Source organism: Asterias amurensis, chromosome 3 (genome assembly GCF_032118995.1).
Source record: "Asterias amurensis chromosome 3, ASM3211899v1".
NCBI classification, from domain to species: domain Eukaryota; kingdom Metazoa; phylum Echinodermata; class Asteroidea; order Forcipulatida; family Asteriidae; genus Asterias; species Asterias amurensis.
Window position 1 is genome coordinate 4,350,822 of NC_092650.1, and position 18,824 is coordinate 4,369,645.

At 39.1% G+C, this 18,824-nt stretch overlaps 2 protein-coding genes across 2 annotated transcripts in view; one reads left to right on the forward strand and one right to left on the reverse strand.

Moving 5' to 3' along the window:
- Positions 1-10,483, forward strand: part of LOC139934434 (ran-binding protein 9-like) — a 40,610-nt gene extending 30,127 nt beyond the window's left edge. The window contains exons 5-11 of the mRNA XM_071928669.1: positions 671-772; positions 1,695-1,777; positions 2,159-2,271; positions 3,446-4,117; positions 4,550-4,701; positions 5,663-5,774; positions 6,755-10,483. Of these exons, the coding sequence (XP_071784770.1) occupies positions 671-772; positions 1,695-1,777; positions 2,159-2,271; positions 3,446-4,117; positions 4,550-4,701; positions 5,663-5,774; positions 6,755-6,885 (1,365 nt within the window). The 3' untranslated portion in view covers positions 6,886-10,483. The remainder of the gene's footprint in view (positions 1-670; positions 773-1,694; positions 1,778-2,158; positions 2,272-3,445; positions 4,118-4,549; positions 4,702-5,662; positions 5,775-6,754) is intronic.
- Positions 10,484-13,973: 3,490 nt separating this feature from the next.
- LOC139934435 (probable ubiquitin-conjugating enzyme E2 C) lies at positions 13,974-18,718 on the reverse strand. Its single transcript, XM_071928670.1, has 5 exons — positions 18,475-18,718; positions 17,730-17,757; positions 17,036-17,122; positions 16,235-16,439; positions 13,974-15,307 (listed from the first exon to the last, which is right to left on the reverse strand). The coding sequence occupies exons 1-5, from the start codon at positions 18,582-18,584 to the stop codon at positions 15,189-15,191; spliced, it is 549 nt and encodes a 182-aa protein (XP_071784771.1). The 5' UTR covers positions 18,585-18,718; the 3' UTR covers positions 13,974-15,188.
- Positions 18,719-18,824: the final 106 nt, after the last annotated feature.

Below are 18,824 nucleotides of genomic sequence, written 5' to 3' on the forward strand. Positions count from 1 at the left end.
TTATGGATTTTTCCACTACCAACACAATGCTACTTTGTACAACAAGCAAGTGTGCAGATTATCATGTATTTTCCATTGTCAGTAACTCTTCTTAAATAACTCATGTATGGTCTTATTAGTTGTTCTGTTAATTATTCATGCTTTGCTCGCTGAGAGGCATTGGCCCAGAAATGCAAATCCAATAGCAAACATTTTATCACCATTAGAGCTTTAACAGAGCAGAGACCACATTGCTCACCTATGCATGAAGCCTGTTTATAAATGTACATGAACATGGTTTGAGTTGAACTTGTGTGAACTTCAAACTTACAAGACGAATGTACTGCTCATGCAGTCCACAAGATGTCAGTTCTCCCTCTGAATTCTTATGGCAACTCCACAGTTTTCTAGAAATTATGTGAGAGTTAGTTTGTGTACATTATACTATTTGGTTTTACCCTGACACTGATGTGTGTCAAGCACTGAATACTCGGTACTTCCGCGAGTTCTGTGGAAAAACAAAATCACAGGCATATTACTTGAGTGGGATTCGAACCCACAACCTTTGCAATTCTAGAGCAGATTTTTTTCAACATCCTGTCATACCCCTGATCTTTGTATTCTTGTACATGTTTGTGATCAAACCAAATTGTAAAAAAATAATCAAACTTAATTTTGTTTGTCTTTGCAGAGCAACCTCTACCCTACAGTTGGCCTGCAGACACCGGGAGAGATTGTGGATACTAACTTCGGACAGAATCCATTTGTCTTCAACATAGATGACCTCATGCAGGTAAGTTGAGGGAGAATTGCAACATTAAAACAAACGGTAACTCAAAGTTATACTGGAGGCTTCTAAGCCCTAATAGAGAGGACATAATGCTGGAGTGGTTTAAAGACACTGGACACTATTGGTAATTGTCAAAGACTAGCCTTCACAGTTGGTATATCTAAACATATGCATAAAATAACAAACCTGAGCTCAATTGGTGGTCGAATTTGTGAGATAATAATGAAAGAAAAAACACCTTGTCACACAAAGTTGTGTGGATTCCGATGCTTGATTTCGAGACTTCAAGTTCTAAATCTGAGGTCTTGAAATCAAATTCGTGGAAAATTACTTCTTTCTCAAAACTATGTGACTTCAGCGGGAGCCGTTTCTCACAGATTGTTGTACTATCAACAGCTCCCTATCACTCGTTACCACTTAAGTTTTTTTTTTGCACAATTTTTTTGGGAGTAATTACCAATTTTTTCCAGTGCCTTTTAAAGCAACATTTTTGAAGAAAAATACAATAAAAGTCACTTGTGAAAGTTTTAGCTGATACTTCTTGCAAAAACAGCCAAAAACTTTCGCAGTACTTTCACACGAACGTAAATTCCACCCACGTGTAACGAGGGTGACATTTGGTACCAACTGCATTAGTGGCCATCAGCATTTGTGAATCGTCATCAACCCTCAGAATTCCAAGAAACACTTTATGCATTATTCATTTCGCATATATACAAGTTTTTTGGTGAAACCCATACTTCTTCAGAATAGTCATTACTATCAACAGCTACAGTAATTCTTACCAGGTAAGTTTTGATGGTCATATATTTGTGGAGTAATTACCAATCTTTGACCCTACCTTAAATGGAAAAAAGGTTGTAGTAACTGCTTTGCATGGTTATTCAGAGTTTATTCTGTTCATTGGTTTATTGATGTATTACAGGAAATGCGAATGAAGACCTGTGCCACAATTTCAAAGTTTCCAGTTCCAGACGATAAAGGGGAATGGCAGACCACTCTTCACAGGTACGTTGGTAAAAACACTTGAAAGAGAAAAAGTGCATTTTTAGGGGGCATGGTTGGATTGTGCGTGAAGCACTCGCCTCTCCCCAAGGGGACCCTGGTTCGATACCTGGCCAGGGCCAAATGTGAGTTGAGTTGTGCGTTTGTGCGCTGCTGTGCCACAAAACAATTTACAGGAAAAAAAGACATAACATAAAATAAACGGTTTCGTTGTAGGCAATTAGTAGGTCTAGAAAGCCCAAGAAGCTTGCAATTTTTAGTAAAATCTGTCCTTAAAATTTTTTCAAGAAATGTCACCCCAGGCCACTTTAAATCTATCACATCTGGTGTTCACATCTAGATTTTGACTGCAGCTTTTACCGTTTTTGTTCACCCCCATTCCAGAATGGTGTCCACCTACCTAGTCCACCATGGTTACTGTTCAACAGCACAGCGTTTCGCAAGATGTACGGGTCAAACCATCGCAGAGAAGGTAACATCAATTGCAAACAGACAAAGTAAGTTTTGATCATCGAGGGGGCCTTTCAGCAAACACGATGTGTTATTATTTTTGTTGTTGAAAATGTACCCTGGGGTCGATTTCGCAAAGAGCTACATGGTTGATTTGAGCTGTGTGTTAATTATAGTTGCACAGCAAAGTGTAATGTCACAGTACAAATCACTAGCAATTCTCTGACAGCTCAATTGAAGATCAATCTTAGGTCTTTGTGAAATTGGCCCCCTGTTTCCACAAAATGTGACCTTTGTAACTACTTAAAGTTGTTTTGATATCTTTGCTCCCGTCTGAATCAGAAATTCATATTTGAAAGGAAAACTTATCTTCTCACATGGGCTTGTAATTTACATTGGACTGCAGGACTGCATGTTTGCAGACCAGGAGTCTTGAGTTTACTGGCCCGACACTAACTTTAGTGTCGGGCCAGTAAACTCGAGACTAGACAGACAAGCCTTGTGGCCTCGTGTTTTTTTCCAAATTCAATAATAATATCTCATTTTGAAAAAACAAACAATTTATATTCAACTGTTGACTTTGAGTCTGGCACCGGAACACAATCAATTCTGTTGAGTATCAAAGTATACAGACCCATAGAAAATAATCCTCTCTAGTGCTTATTCAACTGAAGACAGTTTACGTTTTAAACTTCGTAGGAAGTTCTTTCTCGTTTAGATTCTTGTTAAAATAAATTCTGGTGTGGTAATTTTTTTTTATATACAAGCCCCGCGATGTTGTTGAACTTAACCCCAAGTTTGAGCCTTGCAAAGGGAAATTTTTAAATGCTAGGTGGCAGCAGACTTACCAGGTTAATTTCCATTGTTTGCAACGTTCTGAGTACATGTATGCTCACATTACCAAATACAACGGACGCACCTAGTACATGTAAGTCTGCTGCTACCTAGAGCAAGTTCGATCAAGGAACTAAAGTTGACTATTGTCGACCGTTGGGCGATTTTGCCTGATACCCAGAAAGCATGGAGGTAACCATGGAACATTGACTAGTGGTTGACAAATGGTCGCTGATCGAACTTGCCCCGGGTGTCCCCAAAAGTCTCACACTGTGAAATGTTAGGTGTTGCATTGGTCATGTTGGTTGGTATTGGTTTGAGTGTGGTTAGTAGATGTATCATATTATGTGTTGCCTGCATTAACATGAGTTGTGTATTGTGCTACAGTTATACAGAGGCATGTGTTACATGGCCGCATGGGCGACGCCATCGAAACCACACAGAGACTATACGCAGGCTTGCTAGAACGCAAACCCAATCTGGAATTCATGCTCAAATGTCGCCAGTTTGTGGAAATGGTCAATGGAACGGACAGTGAAATCCGCAGCCTGCGCAACAACCCGCTGTCTCGGTCGTCCAGCCGGCACGCGAGTCCCGCGATGAGTCCACACCACGACAGTATATCAATGTCGTCGTCCTCAACGACGTCGTCTTCGCATCACGGGGAGGTACAACCACATCAGGGAAGTAGCGGCAGCAGTAGTAGTAGTAACGTCATACACATTAAGCTTGGGTCGGGCTCCCCGAAATCGCACCATCAGTTAGACCAGGCCAGTACCTCGGACACAAACTCAATGAACGGGTCCTCCCCTAAAGGACAAGTCATGAACGGGGGACCGGCTAAAGACCTCTCCTCCACCTCCTCCTCGCACGATAATGAAATAGACATGGATGTGGACTACTCAAACAACCATCATCATCATCACCATGACGACAGGCCCAGGGACGTTGCAACAGCCAATGACAGAAATCTTAGGAACGGGGCGCCGGTCAGTAATGGCAGTGTACCAGTGATGAATGGGTCTTGTCCTGTCGATGAGATGGATACCGATGACATTGGTAGGGTTGTTAACTTTGTTTTGATGGGATGTGATTTCTATGATTTTAACTGGAAATCCTTGTTCTTAACCCACCACCAAAAAGAAAATTGTTTATAATTAAGATCAAATTCATAAAAACATGAAGATTAAACCATATAGAATGTCCCAGATTGCAGAGTCGGGCTTTTTAAATGTATGTACATGTAAGCAGGCCTAGCGCCTGCAAGCGTTCGCGCTCGCAAGTGTTTGCTCTCGCAAGCTTGCACGTTTTGCGCTCACAGTTCAGGTTTTTTACAGCAGCTTACCAAGTCTCACAGTTGCAAATAAGAATTCTTTTTAGAAATGAAGGAGCCGAGTTTGCCATAAAGTGTCTAACAGAAAAAAATATGCAGATATCTATGCAAATTAATTTGCAGTATGTTTCTAATAACCATCTTTGATCATTACTCAGTCATAGAGCCAAGAAGCACGAAACGGCAGTTGTGCGGGGGTAACATCGCTGCAATAGAACGCATGTTGTCTTTCGGCAGAGAGCTGCAAGCCATGTACGACAGACTGTGCAGAGAGGTGGGGAGAAGTGATACCAACCAGAAAGCATTACAGGTATGTACTATGGACGGTTTCTTCAAGACACTGGACACTATTGGTAATTGTCAAAGACCAGTCGTCTCACTTGGTGTATCTCAACATAAAATAACAAACCTGTGAAAATTTGAGCTCGTGGAAGTTGCGAGATAATAATGAAAGAAAAAATACCCTTGTCACACAAAGTTGTGTGCTTTCAGATGCTTGATTTTGAGACCTCGAAATCTAATTCTGAGATCTCGAAATCAAATTCATGGAAAATAACTTCTTTCTCAAAAACTACATCACTTCAGAGGTTGCTGTTTCTCACAATGTTTTATACTAGCAACCTCTCCCCATTACTCGTTACTGAGTAAGGTTTTTTGCTAATAATTATTTTGAGTAATTACCAATAGTGTCCACTGCCTTTAAAACTGTGAGTCTACGTCTCAGTCTTACTTACCTGTGTAGAGGGAACACCACATTTTGTCCCATTCAACAGTTATTCACGTTATATTTTCAATGTACTTTTTAGATTCCTTGGGCTGTAGTTACTGAAAATTTTTTTTTTACTATTATCGCCATGGTAGATAGGTTGGACCTAGACCTACTTATTAAAGGCAGTGGACACTATTGGTAATCACTCAACATAATTATTAGCATAAAACCTTTCTTGGTGACCAGTAATGGGGAGAGGTTGATGGTATAAAACATTGTGAGAAACGGCTCCCTCTGAAGTGCCATAGTTTTCGAGAGAGAAGTAATTTTCCACGAATTTGATTTCGAGACCTCAAGTTTAGAACTCAAGCATCTGAACAAACAAATTACCAATAGTGTCCAGTGTCTTTGAAGTACATGTACATGTATTTATTTAATATTTAATGTTTACCATTTGTTGCTATTGAAGTTTATTTAGCATGGCACACCCTGTAGTCACAGAATAATGTCTGCTGCCATCTTGTGAAATAACTTTGTGTTTGTGTTTCCCTTTTTTCCCCAGGATGCATTCAGCCTGCTAGCGTATTCTGATCCATGGAGTAGTCCTGTCGGTTACCAGTTAGATCCGGTACTCAGAGAGCCTGTGTGTGCTGCCCTCAATAGTGCCATCTTAGGTAAGTCACTCTCACCTCCGGTGTTCAAGTTTCATAATGGAACGTGCTAGTCTTGTGCTGGCCTTGAAACAACCCACGGTACCCACCGCACACCCCCCACAGCAATGGGAGATGGTCCTTTCTCACAGAATTGTGCGAGCTCAGACCTACGGGTGCAATATTGAGCGTGCATGCGCACGCTCAGAGCCGCAAAAAAGGACCGTTATGTCTGCTGTTGCCCGCGTCTCAATAGTCTCCTATTGCTGTGGTGCCCTGTGCTTTTGCTTTGGTTCCCTTTGCAAACTTCGCATACAAGTTTACATTTTCTTCATAGAAGTGCCCCTTACTAGAAGACAGCAGGGGGACGATGACAACTATAATGTTTTTTATTGTATTGTATTGTATTGTATGTAAAAGGTCAATGTGGCTGGCTGCCATTTTGGTTATCAGCAGGGGTGACCATTTAAACCGTTGCTCGGTTACACTCCTATGTTTCGACACCCCTATGTTCTGACACCCTATTGTATTTTCCTAGCCTTAACCCTTACATCAGGTTTTTCCCGGAACATAGGGTTGTCAGAACATAGGGTTGTCAGAACATAGGGTTGTCAGAGTATAGGGTTGTCGGAACATCTAGGGGTGTCGGAACATGGGTGTCGGAACATAGGGTTGTCAGAACATAGGGGTATAAAAGAGTTTGCGGTAACACCATGTAATAACAATCTCTAAATGAGTTGGGGTGGACAGAAGAACATAGGGGTGTCGGAACATAGGGGTGTCGGAACATAGGGTTGTCAGAACATAGGGTTGTCAGAACACAGGGTTGTCAGAACATAGGGTTGACAAAACATAGGGTTGACAGAACACCTATAGGGTTGTCAGAACATAGGGTGTCAGAATATAGAGTAGTCACAGACTGTTTTTTGCCCCCAAAATGATACATGTACGCAGTTACGCATTCTTTGCTTTCTTTTTCCTTTTTCTCTCTCCCGTTCCAACAGAATATCAGAATATGCCGAAGCACCCACTGTTGGAGTTGGCCATCGGACACACCATGGAGACCATGAAACTCATGTCCAAATACGGCCCCGGCTCATGTGCCTTCACCAGCGTACAAAGCTATATCCACTAACAACACGCCGCTAGCTGGTACCCCGCCAAAGTACCCCGCTCAAAGTTTGAGAAAGGAAATTCGTCATCCAACTCTTAAAAAAAAAGATTTTCAGTGGAGTTAATCTTTGAAGTGGAGAGGAATCTTTGAGAAAGACTCTGCTAGGGTTGAAAAAGTCAGGCCATTAACTAATTTGTTTTGCAAAATTGAATGTACATAACATGCTGCCTCTAACAGGCTGGATATAGGACTTAGGGGCAAAAATTATGCAGTGCCAGAGGCCAGAGTATAGGGGTAATAGTAGGAGGGTTAACTATCTCACCATGATATTGTGCTTTTCACTTTTGCCTTTTAATACCTGTCTGGCTGCAAAGTTCCTTTAAAATTTATCATTTGGGATTGTTTTAGAAACAGTGTGCACAACAAATTAATGAACAACTGCCGCATCGATTGTTTGATGTCCCAAGTGCAAAGAATTATTTTTTGTTTTTAATTTTTAAAGTTTCAAATTGAGTATTGCTTGTTCGTCAATGACACCAAGACTGTCATGAGATTGCGTCTATTTGTGATAAGTAGAACTCTCAATAAATAATTCCCACTGAATGTCACATAGTCTAAAGTCGGCCAACTTATCAGGCAACAATACATCATTTTTGAACGCACAAAATATGCTTTTTGCGTAAATACCTCGGGTGGAATGCAGGAGTTTGGTCGGTGAATCATTTGGCTGCACAGACAAATGCCAGAACTTGAACCTCTCTCTAAGTGGTCTTGCTGGCTTGTTCCTGAATGTACGAATAATCCACTAGCTGCAAATTAGATTTCCCATCCAAATCACACTGTTAGGGCCTATAAACACAAGTGAACAAGCTGGGGAATTTACTGAAATGAAAAGCCAATGGTTCTGCTGTCCCATCGCTGAAAATGCTGTTGGCAAAACCTGTTATTCCACACTATCTTTGGGGGGATGGTTGGCTTGTGCGTTAAGTGCTCCCCTCTCACTAAGGTGACCCTGGTTCGATACCTTGCCAGGGCCATATGTGAGTTGAGTTGTGCGTTGGTTCTCTGCTGTGCCACAAGGGTTTTCCAGACATCCGGTTTTCCTCCCTCGGGAAAAATCAAACACTTTCGATCTCTGGCTGTGCTCCGTGGTGATAATGGGTTGATGTGGCTGGCTGCCAAAGGCACCCTTGCATGCCTGCTTCTTGAACAAGTTGTAGCCGCGTCCTTCGCAATTCAGCTCTTAGCTGTGAGTAAGGATGATTAGCCTCCCAAATTAATATAATATAATTAATATAAATTTGAAGTAAGCTCAAACAGTTTCAGGCCCTGTCTAACATGTTTATCCCTCACATCACTTTGTCATATTCCTTGTTGACTTTCCCTCTCCCATTATCTTTCAAAGAAACAAATTTTCCATTGTAGAGTGACTTTTCTTGTTTTACTGCAAGCTTTTTTTTGAAAGCTTAAAAGCTGCATCCCCAAACACAAATGTCCCAACCCGACCAGCTACCCTTGAAACAAAATTATCGCTCAGACAAAGCTTACTCAAGAAGTAATTTCTCCAAATTAAGTCAAACTGCTGTTCCCCTTAACACATTATTGAGTTAGAACCCTTAATGGCTGCTTTGTGGCATTTTGTTTCATACATTATTTTGATCATGTTTACACTTTTTTGGTATTCCCAATCAATGATATTGACAAAAAAGAACAACATACATGTAGGGCTAGATAGCTTAGTTATTAGATGGCAATACTAACTTAAAGATAACCCATTTAGTCTTGTGACTCCATTGCCATCCAAAAATAATGTCCAGATGTTGCATTCACATTTAATCAGTAATTTACGGCAGTTCTGTTGGGGAAGTTGTAGATACAAATTTAAAAAAAGACATTTACCACAGACCTCCGCTGTATAAATGTTTTGCAGTACCTAGACTTGGTTGGTTGTTATTGACTGCGAATCCACCTTGTCACTTTTAACACCCAAAGCTGTAATTTGACTGTTTCCTAGATGTTATAAAACCCCCAAAAGTTGCCAAGAATAAAACGCTCCATTTTCGTGCCATTCTGTGTAAAAATTCCGAGTATAAACAAGTGCAGAGGTAACAGTTGTGCATTCTTTTTGAACATTTCAAGCTGGGGAGGAAATACACTACCCATATTTGGATATTTAATGGTGGTTCCTTCCTTCATACCATGGAGAGACCAAATAATGTACCAATTTTTATTATTTTTTTTAATCACTTTTTTATTAAAAATAATTTCATAAGTTTTTCAAGTCGTTTCCCATGGAGTTCTTCAAAAGTCAGAAGGCCCTTATTATTAGGTTGCAAAAGCCTGGTGCATATTACTGCACAAAGATGGCGTATCCGAATTGGCGGCTGTTCCTAGTGATGTCCTATACTATTATACGCACTGACTTGGAAATCTAGCTGTAGCCATAGCCCTAGCCTTAGCCACAAATTCGGACAGGGCCTTAGACCTCAACCTCAGTACCATGGGCAGAGCGATGTATCACGCCAGCTCTGCGTACGTCTCTAACCCCTGGGAGAGAAACTCCGATCCGTGTCTTTGATTGGCTACCATAGAAGCGCAAAATATGAAACGCTGTGCGTCTTCAAAAAGCCCTATACGCCGAAACGCGTGCGGATATAGATGAATGTATTCATTACGTAACACTGAATGCCAAGGCAAGTTTATGACTTTTATTACACACAGCACATCCAGCATGTGCGCGACTAACGCCCAACACAGAACGGATCAACCACAGGACTAATTGATAAATCCCTTATATTGGGATATTTTGGAGTTAAACTTCCAGGGGTTATGATCGAGCAAGGCTAGCACAATCACCCCTGGGAACGAGGTTGCTTAGACCTCTATCATGCTGCCACTATCTTGGTAATGTTCCCTGTATCCAGTAACAGTAATGGATGCAAATGTTCATTTACAAAAAAAAAGAGAAAAAAAAAGAAAACCCAGACTACTTCTCCTTACCCCAGCCTCCCCCCAATCCATTTTGGGAAATGCATATTCCACTTCTATTAAGATTAGCGCTGCGATCACAATCAGGTTGTACAAGTTTGTGATGCGTTTAATAGAAATGCTGAATTTTACAATTAGAAAAACCCCATACCAAAAATGCAATTGAGTTTTTTTTTAAACCCTGCTTTATTTAAGATCAATTGAAATAATGAGAATTAATGTTTTGTTATTTGTATATTTATAAAATTTCTGAGTAGACTAGAATCTTTTAAATTAATTCTTTGACATACAAGTATACTATGTACAGATGTATGTGATGAGTACAATTCTATCCCACTTTGAAAAAGATAACACAATGACTTCATAACGCACTTTCAATTCATATCAATTTCTTTATTGTCAATTTTACTCTACCAACAGCAACCATTATCCCCAGAAGATTTTTAATAAAAACAAAAAAATCCAAATAGATCACCCTGATGTAATACTTTTCTGTGTTTATTGTTTTGCTGTGAATGTTGTTTAAATAGTGATTAAAAATACAAATTCTTTGTTGTGCTGTTCATTGCCAAGATGTCGGCAGAAAACTTTTAAAGGTAATTAAAAATAAAACATAAATAACGGAAATTAACATTTTATTGTAGGAGTATGAGTTTCTTGAAAATGTAACATTGATATTTTGTTTTATTTTGGATTGATGTCAAGAGCCAGTAGAGAGCCTTTCTAAACTCTGTCGTAAATGTTCCATAATTGGGAGGTTTTACTTATCCGGTTTGTAAGTGTGAAGTAATTCAACCGTTCTTTTCAGAACTACCCCAACTCATTTAGAGATTGTTATTACATGGTGTTACCGCAAACTCGTCTATATATGTGAAGTAATTCACTGTAAGTCACGCCCACTTTGCACAAACTGGCTCTGCCGATTCCCAGAAACCTGACAAAAGCTTTAAAAATTTGGACTTGGTTTTTACACATTCTTCATAAGTTTCAAGAACTAAGGTCTACTCAGAATTAATTAAAGGGTGAGCGAATTAAAGACACTGGACACTTGTTTATGACTCAAAATAATTTTTAGCATAAAAACTTACTTGGTAACGAGCAATGGAGAGCGGTTGATAGTATAAAACATGGTGAGAAACGGCTCCCTCTGAAGTAACATAGTTTTTGAGAATGAAGATTTTGGATTTTCAATTCTCATATAAATTATTGTGATGACCTGACAAGTTGCCCCCCCCATCCCCTCTCTATCAAGCATAGAGCTAGAGATAGCAGGGGCCGATTTCACAAAGAGCAAAGATTGATCTTAAAGGTATCCGTTGCCTTGGATCGGTCTAGTTGGTCGTTGAAAAGCGTTTGAAACCGTTTGTTATAAAATGCATGGTTAGATAGATAATCTAAAAGTAGAATATAATAATCTACACAAACATCCCTCAAAATTGTACGGTTTTCTTGTTTGGCCGACCGTGTTAGTTCACAATGGATAAGAAAAACCATCCAATTTTGAGGCATGTTTGTGTGGATCATTATATTCTACTTTTAAATTTTCTTTCTAAACATACAGCCTGTATGCATTTTATTACAAACATGTTTCGCTTTTTAAAGACGAACTTGCCCGATCCAGGGCAACATGTCTTTTAAACTGCAAATCAATCGTAGTTGGTAAAGTTTGATGCCACAATACAAATCACTATGGTAATACTGACAACTTGTCTTTCCATGGATTTGATTGCTTTGTGAAACCGGCCCCTAGACCGCTAAGACAAATGTCGACCTTGGTCATGCTCGCATAAGTTTGTTTCGTGACAATACGAAGGGCGTGCACACTCAAGTTGTTGTGCGAACGACTCTAATTCATGTTCTATCAATGCGACCAGCGACTGGTGCGCACGTTATTCATTTTCTTGTAATTATAACTGGTCCATTCTTCACTGTGCTATGAAAACTAGTCGACTAGCGTAGACCAATTATTGTCGCTTAGACAGAGTTCGGGCACTTAGCGGAACTATGGTCATTGATAGTCCTTGCGTGAACTTGACCCTTGATGAAAGATTTCCATGTCATAATGGGGCTCCCTCTATGATGGATGTACCCTTATTGTAAAATGATGTCCTTTTGAACAATGCATAACTTGACCCTCTCTTACTACACTTTCTTCAAAAATATGTTCGCGGTTCTTCAATGTACCTATTGGCACTGGACGTTCTGAAAGTATCTCTATGGTTGGGATACTTGGTTAATTCAGTTCCTAGACAGCATGTTCCTGTTGATTTTCCAGACCCAATTTCACCGAGTTGTTGATTATGCAAATTTGGTAGCAAGAGAAACCTTATTAATTAAAATAGGACTTTTTACTCGTTCAAAACCAAATTACTTTTAAAATGACCCAGTCAGTTTTCCTTGTGGTTTATTACTCGATATTTGAAAGAAAGTACTGCCGCAGGTTGCATCTGGAAAGCATGATATTCATGTGCAGTGGTTTCTGACTTGCACCCCTGAACAAAGATACTGACAAAATAAGGAGACTGCCAATATAGACTGTTACCATTCAAATACCTGTCCCACAACATGGGGTCTGTGAGCGTGTGTCATATAACAGGAACGCTGCGTGCTTCAATGATGTACGCCATTAGACGCGCAGCCGGCTTATCTACATTATGGCCACTCTCATAGCAACAAAGGGGTTATTTTATATATGCTCTGATCTATAGGGTTAAATGGCCGCAGTTGGCAGAGCGCTGGCATATTTGTCCAGAGTACTCCATCTCAGGCTCAAATCCCGCTCAAGTCAATTTGTATTTTTTCAACCCAAACTAATTAAAAAGTGAACGTACTTTCCGTGTGACTGGCTCTGGTAATGTTTGCTTTCAAAATCAATTGTCAAAAGTGGGGCCCATTTCAGTGATATCCAAACTTGTGAGCGCCAATGGATTTCAACAAGTTTCTACAAAAACATGTTGGAAAGTTCGATTCATTGTACATACGTATTATTATTAAAAAGTTGTGAATAAACAGTGTAAATTATCAAAATGATTTCTTCTTTGCTTATATAAATAATGGTGAACACTTGCATTGAACAGCGCAAAACAGATTTGTATGAGTTGAAAGGTATCAGCATTAATTGCACAGAGAAAAAAAAGGTACAAGTTCCCATTTATTCTTTTTTTGGTTCTTGATTATATACAAAATGTTGTGTAGAGGTGGGGAAAAACAATTAAAAATTAAGTAGAAGTTTTGTCTATTTATTCCCAGACTTTTTAAGAAAAGGATAATGTGATTTTTTGAGAAATATGTAGTGTATACATGGATTTATAAAACATGTATTATTGATGATGAATAAATGAAATAATAAATGCTGCTCATGTGCAGATGAAAATAAAGTTGGTGTTGTAAGATGGTTTACTTGTTACCCCCAGGAATGTTTAGAGGTGCTGCTGGCTGCATGTTAGTGTACTTAATAGGACACTGGATGTAGGACCAGAGTAAAGGCCAATTCACACTGCAGGGATAACGAAAACGATAACAATCCAACACGAGGAGAACGCATAAAGCCTGGTTCATACTTTCTGCAAATGCGATACGAGTGTTGACGTCACAAATTCGCATCGAATAATTCGCAGCAGTTCAACTTTGCTCAACTCACTTGTGAATATCGCTGCAAAAGGAGGGTTGTGGCATCAAATTCGCTTCGCATGAAGTATGAACCGGGCTTGGTTGAAATGTTCCAAGCAGAATACGCCCATGCTTATTCAACCAATCGAGGGCGCTCGTTGTCATTCTCATTGAGGCCTGTGTGACCGGATCTTAAGGGTTCAAATCACGGGGCCGATTTCACAAAGGGCTCAGATTGATCTTAAAGTGTTACTAGAATGATATTTCAGACAGCAGAAATAATTCAACAACTTGTAGACAGACTTTTCCCCTCGGTCCCGGTTTTGCCTCCAATTGGGAAAATATCATGCTCCGGGATCACAACAAATATTATGCATAATAAGGTTACCATTCGAAGTACATGTCACATGCACAAGTTGTGACTTGTATCCTGCTCATTTCTGCTTCTGTTTGACTCGGTTCTCCAACATGCAAGCCTCTGAAGGGATAACTTTTCACACTTGGAAACAGACTTCACTATGAGATGACTTTATTTTATACGATGTTAAACAACGATTGAAAATCATTTACAAGAAATGCACAGTCATTCAGTTTTTATACATAAAGAGACTCAAGAAAACAGTTGTAAAGCTTGGTTTAAGGCCGAGTCACACTGCAGCGATAACACCAAAGATAACGATCACGACGAATGCATTGAATTGGTTGAATTGCTCTGCACAGAATGAGCACACGCTCATTCAACCAATAGAATGCGTTCTCTTTGCGTCGTTATCAGTAAAGTTCTCATTATTGCTGCAGTGGACCGGGCCTTTATACTTCACGCTAATGCAAAGTGATTTTGATGTTGTCGTGCCTATGCAGCTTCTTCGCTACAAAACAAATTGCGTTGCATTTGCGTAAAACACAGACTGAAAGAGTGTACTTGATCTGCTTCTCGAAAAAAATATTTCTGACAATCAAAAAACTGTACATACATCGTTTTTGTGTTTCTGTACAAATATGAACAATAAAATAAATATGTTTACTGCATTACACCTCTGAATTGAAATGGATGATTGACGTACTTTTCCATTTATATAACCGACGGGAACTGTCCTTACTTGGCGCTTACTTCACTTCACAAGGTACGAATTAGACCCTAAGATATTTATGTACATGTACAAATCAAGGCATGATATTTTGGTCCTTGGGGGAAAAAAACTTAGGAAAATATTGGTGTAAGGAAAAGGGATGGTCTTTATGTACATGGTGTAGACTCTTAAGAAATTTTAAAGCCTCTGTATTTAAGAAGCTTTTAAATTTTGAGCACTTAAAACTCTTTTTTTCCAACCTTGCCTTCTTTAAAACTCAAGCGTCTGTCAGAAGTTTGTCCAGCAGATCAGCAAATTGGGCTAGTCTGTTGATTTTTGCATTCCTTTTTAACAGTATTTAGAACATTTTCAATTTAAGCACTTCAAATTCCTTTTTGCCAACTATACCTTCTTTTTAAGACTTCTGCATCTGTCAGAAATTTATCCAGCAGATCAGCAAATTTGGCCAGTCTGTTGATTTCTGAAAACCCTTTTACTTTGAAAAATACAGCGGATAGTAGAAGCCTCGGCCTCTTAAAATATCTCTGTCAAATTTACAGTGTCAATTATCAATTATGATTATGATCTCTAGAAATAAAACACTTTTAATGTTTGCTCAAGAATGTCTGTACAACCCTACTCTGGTGCGGCATTATTTTATTTGTCCCTTCTCTTGGCATCGGCCTCGTATTTTTCGTGGAGTGTTTTCCTGAAAGCGGCCGGGTTCTCCCACAGCTGAGCTGCAGACAGATTCAGGGGACTGTCGTTGTTCGGCTCTGAATAAGTACAAAAAGAAAATCAATACGTTCAAATTAAATCATACTAGCCAAGAACGCAATGGAAAGAAGACAAAGAAGGAACTTTTAATATTCTTAGATATGGGAGGAAAACTCCAGAGAATCATTCTAGGGAAACCCACACGATCAAGGGCCAATTTCATAGAGCTGCTTTTTTTGCACGAAAATAGCTTGCTTATTTTACACACGTTACTGGCAACAATTTCATGCCACATACAATGCTTGTGACTGGTATTTTGCTGTTGTTTATAACAATTGAGTGGGGTCTTAGCTGGTAATCTGATTTTACGGAGCAATTAATTTTTTTGCTTAAGCAATTTTTTTTTGCTTAAGCAGCTCTATGAAATTGTGCCCTGGTAGGGACTGACTACCCAATCCACACAGTGCCCCTGGCGATATCATAACCGTGGCTCTAGAGGTGAAAGATGAGGAGTGATACCACTACACTACGCCAACCCTACTGGCCTATACAATCATAATATTACTAATGGGCATTTATAATCCATCTAAAGATGCCATGGTGCAGTGACACACTAACAGGAAAAGTTGTGAAGTCCTCATTAGATGAAACTTGAACTTCAAACCTCACAAAAACACAAGATTCCCTCCACCTCAACAGGCTATAGATGGATTGCACAAAGCATCATCAACTGCCATCTTTGATGTAAAACAGTGGAAAAGTGCATGCGTCTACGCATATGACTCTCTGTTAATGACAGCTCTTCACGCATGCACAATTCATCAAAGATGGTGGTCAATGACGTCTATTAAAATCCATCTATATAGAGCTACCACTACGCCAACCCTGCAGCTCTTTAAAATAGCGTCATGATGAAACCCACAAGTTTCCCTCAATCTCAAGAATGCCCTTTTTAAGACAAATTTGAGGACCTGATATCATCTCACCTGCTAAGAGACCCTGAATGGAGAGGAGTATTGACCTGACGTCGTAAGACGGTAACCACTGCTCCTTCAAGATGTCCAGACAGACGTTGCCGTCTGTGTCCACGTTGGGATGAAAACATGGGGTGATGAATTTGACTTTGGGGGCCGTGAAGGAATAGTTTGCTGGAAAGGTCATTGACAACTTGTAGTGCATCCCTTCATACATCTGTTTAGTATAAAGAAAAAGGTTTTTATTTTTGAATAAGCACCAAGGCCAAGACAAGTGTAAGAGATGCCATTACCTCCATGTCAGTTCACCAGGCCTTGAAACTTTTGTTTTTCCTTGCTGAGGGATAAGAGTCATTGCTACCAAAAAGGTCTGAAACTATGTAGGATACAAATTCTGCTGATGTATGTTGAAATTATAGCTTTTCCACCTTAATGGTAACCCCTGCAGCCAAATTCACGAAACGCTAGGATTAATCCTATCTCGAGTTAGGACGACTTAGGATCAATCTAAAAGGTTTGCATGCTACAGTGCAGGGTTGGGACTCGTCCTAAGTCCTAAGATTAATCCTAAGTTAGGAAGAGTTTGGTGAAATCGATGGCTGAAGTCATAGATTCCATTTAACTTTTAAGAACAGTGTTCTCAGCAAAAGAGAAGTAGATCAATTTTCAAAGAGCAGGTTTTTGTTATATTATGGCAAAAGTGATGGCTGATTTTCTTCACCAGGCTGACTTTAAAAAGTATGAATTCAGATAAAAGTCTGACAAATCTAATCCCTGCTTGTTTCAAATGGAGTTCTCTCTTAAAATACTTACAGAGTCTGTGCTTCCCTCTACTGATGCCTTCCAGAGGAAGATGTTATCACCATCTGGAAATGCTGAAATGCCCTTGGGTGGATTCATCTAAAATAAATAGCATAATGCATTTTTTTTAATCATAAACTTTCAACTGGTTGAGATTCAGAGTCATTGCTGACAAAAAAGGTCTGACCTTAACTGAGGTGCTGTACTATATTACTGGGTCTAGTCTGAAAGTAAAGTAAGATTCATGAATTAGGAAAGCTCTGTTGGCATTTCCACCTTTTGGTTCTTGAGTTAACAGATTTTAAGGTTCTGGAAACAGTTCTCCAGTTCTAGAGAAGTAGATCAAAGACTCTAGATTTCTTTATTTCTGAAGAAAATAAGAGCCTGCTTTTTAACATTTAATTTTACAGTTGGCTTGTTTTTGTGTAGCACAAATTAGAGTGTTAACAATGCTGTTATAACACTGTATATTTGTGTGTTCTATACTTTAACACGTCGGAAAATAAATAATGCGTGCTGAAATTAGTGATAACTGTTATTGTGTTGGCAGGAATCAGCCACAAGTCAAAGTTATTGGATGGACGATAGACCCAAAAGTGCTTTTTCAGCATTTGGACTTTATTTGGCGAAAGCGAATACCCGAATGTTACAATAGAAACGCTGTTAGGGCCAGCATTGGTCCAGTAAATTCGGACATCAATCTTACCATAAGTTCCATTAATTCTTGGTAGAGCCTGAAAAAAGAAAAAAAAAAGAAAAGGAAATTATTAATTATACAATTAAAATTAAATAGGCCTACAATCTTACAATGTAGATATAATTACTGGCTACAATACAACACAGTGGTAGAAAAACTACTGATCTGTTTAAAATTCTTAAGAAAAACTATAAAGTAAAAAAAAAAAGTAAAGACAATTGAAAAGTATTTTTAAGGCACATTTCGATTGTTTAGACAAATATATTTGTTTCAACTAAACTAAGGCAAAGGACATACATGTACGTGTAGTATCAATTATTTTGCAGTTTGGTATAAACTTGAAATTAACTTTTTTGCAGTCTTAATAAAAAACAAAACAGACAAACAAAACAAACCGGTCAAGACCAAAGCATTTTTTTTAAAAGATACATAAATTATTTGGTAGAAGAACAGTTGAACTTTTTCCAATACTAGAAACAAGTCACACAAACAAAAAGACAAAGTCTGACAAAGGGAAAAGTTTCCGTATTGCGCCACCACTTTTTCATTCGAAATAAAATAATATAGTATCTAATTTACCTGATTGATATATATCCCTTTTTGTAAAAATTAGTGAAAAAGTGGTGGCGCCATACGGAAAGTTATCCAACAAAAAAAGTCGAAACCAACACGGTCACAAAGTAAAGCCGTAGCCTTGTTGAATTGAAGGCAAAAAAGCCAAACCAAAAGAAAATCAAAAGAATGTTTAACATACCTCTTTGTGACTTTATGACTGTCTCCCTTTTCGACAGCAGGTTTTGACGATTCCTTCCGCATATTGCCGGTTGGAACCGACGTCATGGGATCCACATTCTGTGATGCCATTTCTGAAAACGTTTTAATGAATTTAAGCAAAGAAATACGGTCAAGAAAATAAGCCCACACTTCAGTTTCTCGCAAATGAAACACGTTCAATCTTTCTTGTTGTCGGATCTAATTCCTCTAGCACATCGGGCATTTAAAAATGGCATTGCTTTTCGAGCGGTGCTACAGCTAACCAATCAAAGTAAGGCTTCAAATTCAGTGAGCCAATCAAATGTTAGTTGTATTTACGCCCCGCCCATA

What these genes read in the sequence shown, in the direction of transcription:
- LOC139934435 (XM_071928670.1), bottom strand. Translation starts at nt 18,584, where the DNA reads ATGGCATCACAGAATGTGGATCCCATGACGTCGGTTCCAACCGGCAAT. An exon ending in AAGAATTAATGGAACTTATG is followed by an intron (nt 17,123 to 17,729) that starts GTAAGATTGATG and finishes TATTTATTTTAG; the next exon opens with ATGAATCCACCCAAGGGCAT. An exon ending in TAGAGGGAAGCACAGACTCT is followed by an intron (nt 16,440 to 17,035) that starts GTAAGTATTTTA and finishes TATACTAAACAG; the next exon opens with ATGTATGAAGGGATGCACTA.